The sequence below is a fragment of the Clupea harengus genome, unplaced genomic scaffold (genome assembly GCF_900700415.2).
Source record: "Clupea harengus unplaced genomic scaffold, Ch_v2.0.2, whole genome shotgun sequence".
Lineage (NCBI taxonomy): Eukaryota > Metazoa > Chordata > Actinopteri > Clupeiformes > Clupeidae > Clupea > Clupea harengus.
The window spans coordinates 47,501-51,478 of NW_024879700.1; the positions used below are offsets into that span (position 1 = coordinate 47,501).

Below are 3,978 nucleotides of genomic sequence, written 5' to 3' on the forward strand. Positions count from 1 at the left end.
ACAGACACCTCATCAGAGACTGTGAGCTACACACTCACATCTTCCCAGAGAAAGTAAAGGATTCCTCCTACATACACAAACAGACACCTCATCAGAGACTGTGAGCTACACACTCACATCTTCCCAGAGAAAGTAAAGGATTCCTCCTACATACACAAACAGACACCTCATCAGAGACTGTGAGCTACACACTCACATCTTCCCAGAGAAAGTAAAGGATTCCTCCTACATACACAAACAGACACCTCATCAGAGACTGTGAGCTACACACTCACATCTTCCCAGAGAAAGTAAAGGATTCCTCCTACATACACAAACAGACACCTCATCAGAGACTGTGAGCTACACACTCACATCTTCCCAGAGAAAGTAAAGGATTCCTCCTACATACACAAACAGACACCTCATCAGAGACTGTGAGCTACACACTCACATCTTCCCAGATCTCTCTCCAAGTTCAACTGGTTGTGTTTAATCGTCTTCAAAATGGACAGAATGATGTCCCCAGCTCCCGTGCTGTACACCTGCACCATCAAGTCCACAGTGTCGTCTGTGTCGGCCTTCTCCAGCTTTCCCCATGCGATTTGGCCCTGGTCCTGAAGGTAGTGCTTAAACCTCTTAAATTCGGCCCCTGTGAGGTTGTCCAGAGTGTTCCTCAGCACTTCCCTCGTAGTTGCCGTCATTGTGGGGTCCATATTATTAGTCCGCTACGAACTGGATGGGGTCAGGCTGGGCCAGCTTTCAAAAAGGCAAGATGTTGGGGGGATAGTTCATGTTCAGAACAAAACAAAACAATTGTTAAAAGCATAATTTTATTTTTACAATGAAATTCTACTCTCCCTCTCTCTATTTGTGTGTGTGTGTGTGTGTGTGTGTGTGTGTGTGTGTTTGTTTATGTCCATGTTCGTGTTAAATAAGAGGTGTTAGTACACAATGCATGGTTATGAAGGTAGAATTGTCTTAAATACAAAGACGGTCAGAGTATGCTTTGCTCTTGTAAACGGCGAACTGTAAGACAGAAACACTAATCGCAATTGTTATTCATAACTTGATTTTCTTGAGTTTTCAACTGTAAATTCTGTTCTGTAAAAGTGCAAAAAACGAATTGCAATAGTCATTTCATACTTGAAAAACCAGGATTTGCATTTATTACTTTTGCTCTGAGTGCTCATGAGCGCAATCTTATCACGTGATTTTTGGCGGCTTTCAAACATGTCAAAAGCGTTCAAAAAAAAATTGTCTCACGATTTGCAACACAACTTGCTTTCAAGAAACCGTAAGCTGTGGCTATTCTAACACAAGCATCCAGTAGGTGGCAGTGTTTCATTGGCCAGGAACATTACAAGGGTCATGCAATTCTGTTCTCCTCAATGCAAGATGAGGGGAAGAGAAGCCCTTTTGTTGAGCCACTCTTTGGTTTACTTGTAATCGTAATACATGTGTTGTCATGGGTTCAAGGAAACACTGTTTCCACCAAGTTAGTAGCATTGGATGGATAGATAGCCTCCCACCAGAGGTTATGAAGACGACAGCCTAAATAGCCTAGAAGTACAGATACCATGGTGTATTAGAGGGGAATAAAGCTCACCACCAAAGTCCACCATGTTTTCATCAATGTAAAGCGACAAAGACGGTATTAAGGACTTATATTTATACTTTCTCAGCTGTTTTGCGGCGGGAAATGAACAGGAAAACTGTCTCAAAAGATACAAATTGTAGTCGAATGGTTCACAGACATGGTGTGAGGGACCGACCGGTCACCCCACGTTATTTTTGGGATGTGGCGACTGGACTTGGTGAAGATGTGGGGAAAAAACACTGCACAAGAGATGGTGGCTTTTGTACACAAAAATGTATCTCGATTTATTAACAAAGGTGGACTATCAACCCCAACACATCTGCCCATAAAATAAAACATACAAATCAAACGTACAGGCCGTACTCACAGGCACTCAAAGTCACCTGCACCCTGGGCACCTGCTTGTCCTACTTAGGCCCAATCACAGGCACCTGTTTGACCCAAGCCAGGCCCCATGTTTTAATTCCTTACGGGCCGTGCCTAGGTTGGTTTAAGTGTATTTGGATGCATTAATTGTGGTGGCAAGATGGTCCAGGACGCCCTCCTACGTACTTTGGCTCAATTGTCATTTTCCTTCGATGAGAATGAAATGAAGTATGATCGTCTGGTAGGACCGGGCTTTGACATTGGATTATGGGACATTGTAACACCTTCCTGTGATATTGAATAGACATAGGATGGACTTGAATTATTGAATTATGACATTGAATAGACATCGGGTGGACTTTTGTAAGATCATAGAAAGCCCAAATAGCTTTGGTTAGACTATGGTTAAAACTAAGCTAAAGTTGGCAATTGGTTATACGCCAACCAAAACCCCACTCTCACTCCTATTAGCCAACATTGGCCCAATGTGTCCCCGACGGCCAAAATTACGTTTGGCCGTCAGAGAGAGAGAAAGACAGAGAGAGCGATTTGCGTTGTTGGCTGCCTGAATATGTATGTAAAAACAATGCATACCGCGTGTTGATAACCATTACAGGGTCTAGACATGTAGAGCACTTCCGCTACTCACAGGGAGAGCTGACAGGTGGTGTCAGGGCTATCATGACGGAAAATGCATATTTTGCGGTGAGCAGGGCACGTGACTTGAGTTGAAGTCCGTTTCTGAAACGATAGGAGCAATTTCAAAATGGTTTCATTCAGTACATGGGATTTTATATGTAAACTGCTCTGCGATTGGAACGCAACCAGTAGGGGCTTAGGTTTTCACTTCCCCTCAAGTCAATGAACCCACGTCAATAACATCTAACTTCGCATAATTAATAGCCTAGCGTAAGCCTACGTGAAGTCGGATTCTGTTTACACCGCAGTTGTCTTTTCCTTACTCCTTAGGAATTCTATTTAACATATTTCACCTCAACGGAAAACGTCATGAGTGGTTAGGAAAAGACGATGGGACAGACTAGGCTATCCGACGCAACCAGTGTCGACGCGTCTGTCTCGAGCTTCCCATTGCTAGTTTCCCGCCGCCCTGAATGGAGCATTAATCCCCTGTTACAGCGGAAGAGCTTAACTTTATCCATGATGATTTTTCTAACCTTTTTTTCACAAGACAGGTTACAATGGGCAAATGACCCTACAAAATAACGTTTACGTGCTAGTTTAATACGTGTCACTACATACATACACTTACAAAAAAACACTTCCTCGACTTCAAGCCATTTCTTTCCGGACTGTTCATGTTAATTTATTGCAAATACGGATGATCCATGCGAAGTCTATGGATTTGGATAACAGACTATATTTATACTACATTTATTTAGATTGGCATGCTAGAGTGAAGGTCTGAAAATGTGGAATGAAAAAGTAGGCCTAATCTGCAGCGTGGCATTTCGCAAGTAGGCCCATCAAGTCCTTGAAAACTATCGTGTCGTGTTACAATCTCCTAATAGTAGGCTAACCCTTTAGGTTAATCTTCCATATTCAGTCCATGAAAACGAGATTACCACCTCTAATATCAATTACATCAGTAACTTTGACTTATGATGCTTACTCACCCTCATAGAAAAACGATGGTCATCGTCCTCTGTCAAAACCTTCCTTGCTAAACTCAAATCTACTTTCGTTTTTGTTTGTTCTGCGTTGATCATGAGCAAGTGAAAACCTACGCCCCTAGTGGTGGCGTTCCTATTGGAGAGCAGTTCACGTGTTAATAGACTGGATTTTCAAAACAAGACCTTCTACCGAGCCATATCAGTGAAGTCATCGATACAAATAATTCAGTGTTAATACGGTAATAGTCATCCTAACTATGAAAATTTGAAGCAAAATTGTGCCATCTTTCAAAATTGTGCTATTGCTCCTTGTGTCGATGGCAGCGCAAAACTCATAGGACTCGAGTAGAAATACACGCATAGCCTACGGACTACTTGTAAACATGCAAACATGCACACACC

The 3,978-nt window shown here is 42.5% G+C and overlaps 1 protein-coding gene across 5 annotated transcripts in view; it reads right to left on the reverse strand.

Annotated features, from left to right (window-relative positions):
- Positions 1-3,686, reverse strand: part of LOC122129915 (NACHT, LRR and PYD domains-containing protein 12-like) — a 38,512-nt gene extending 34,826 nt beyond the window's left edge. For 4 of the 5 annotated variants that reach the window (XM_042704637.1, XM_042704638.1, XM_042704639.1 and 1 more), the window contains exons 1-2: positions 3,580-3,686; positions 434-738 (exon numbers count right to left, since the gene is read on the reverse strand). In XM_042704637.1, the coding sequence (XP_042560571.1) occupies positions 434-695 (262 nt within the window). In that variant the 5' untranslated portion in view covers positions 696-738; positions 3,580-3,686. Of the gene's footprint in view, positions 1-433; positions 739-2,594; positions 2,687-3,579 lie in introns of all 5 variants that reach the window. The other variant, XM_042704636.1, reaches the window with a different exon arrangement.
- Between the last annotated feature and the right edge of the window lie 292 nt (positions 3,687-3,978).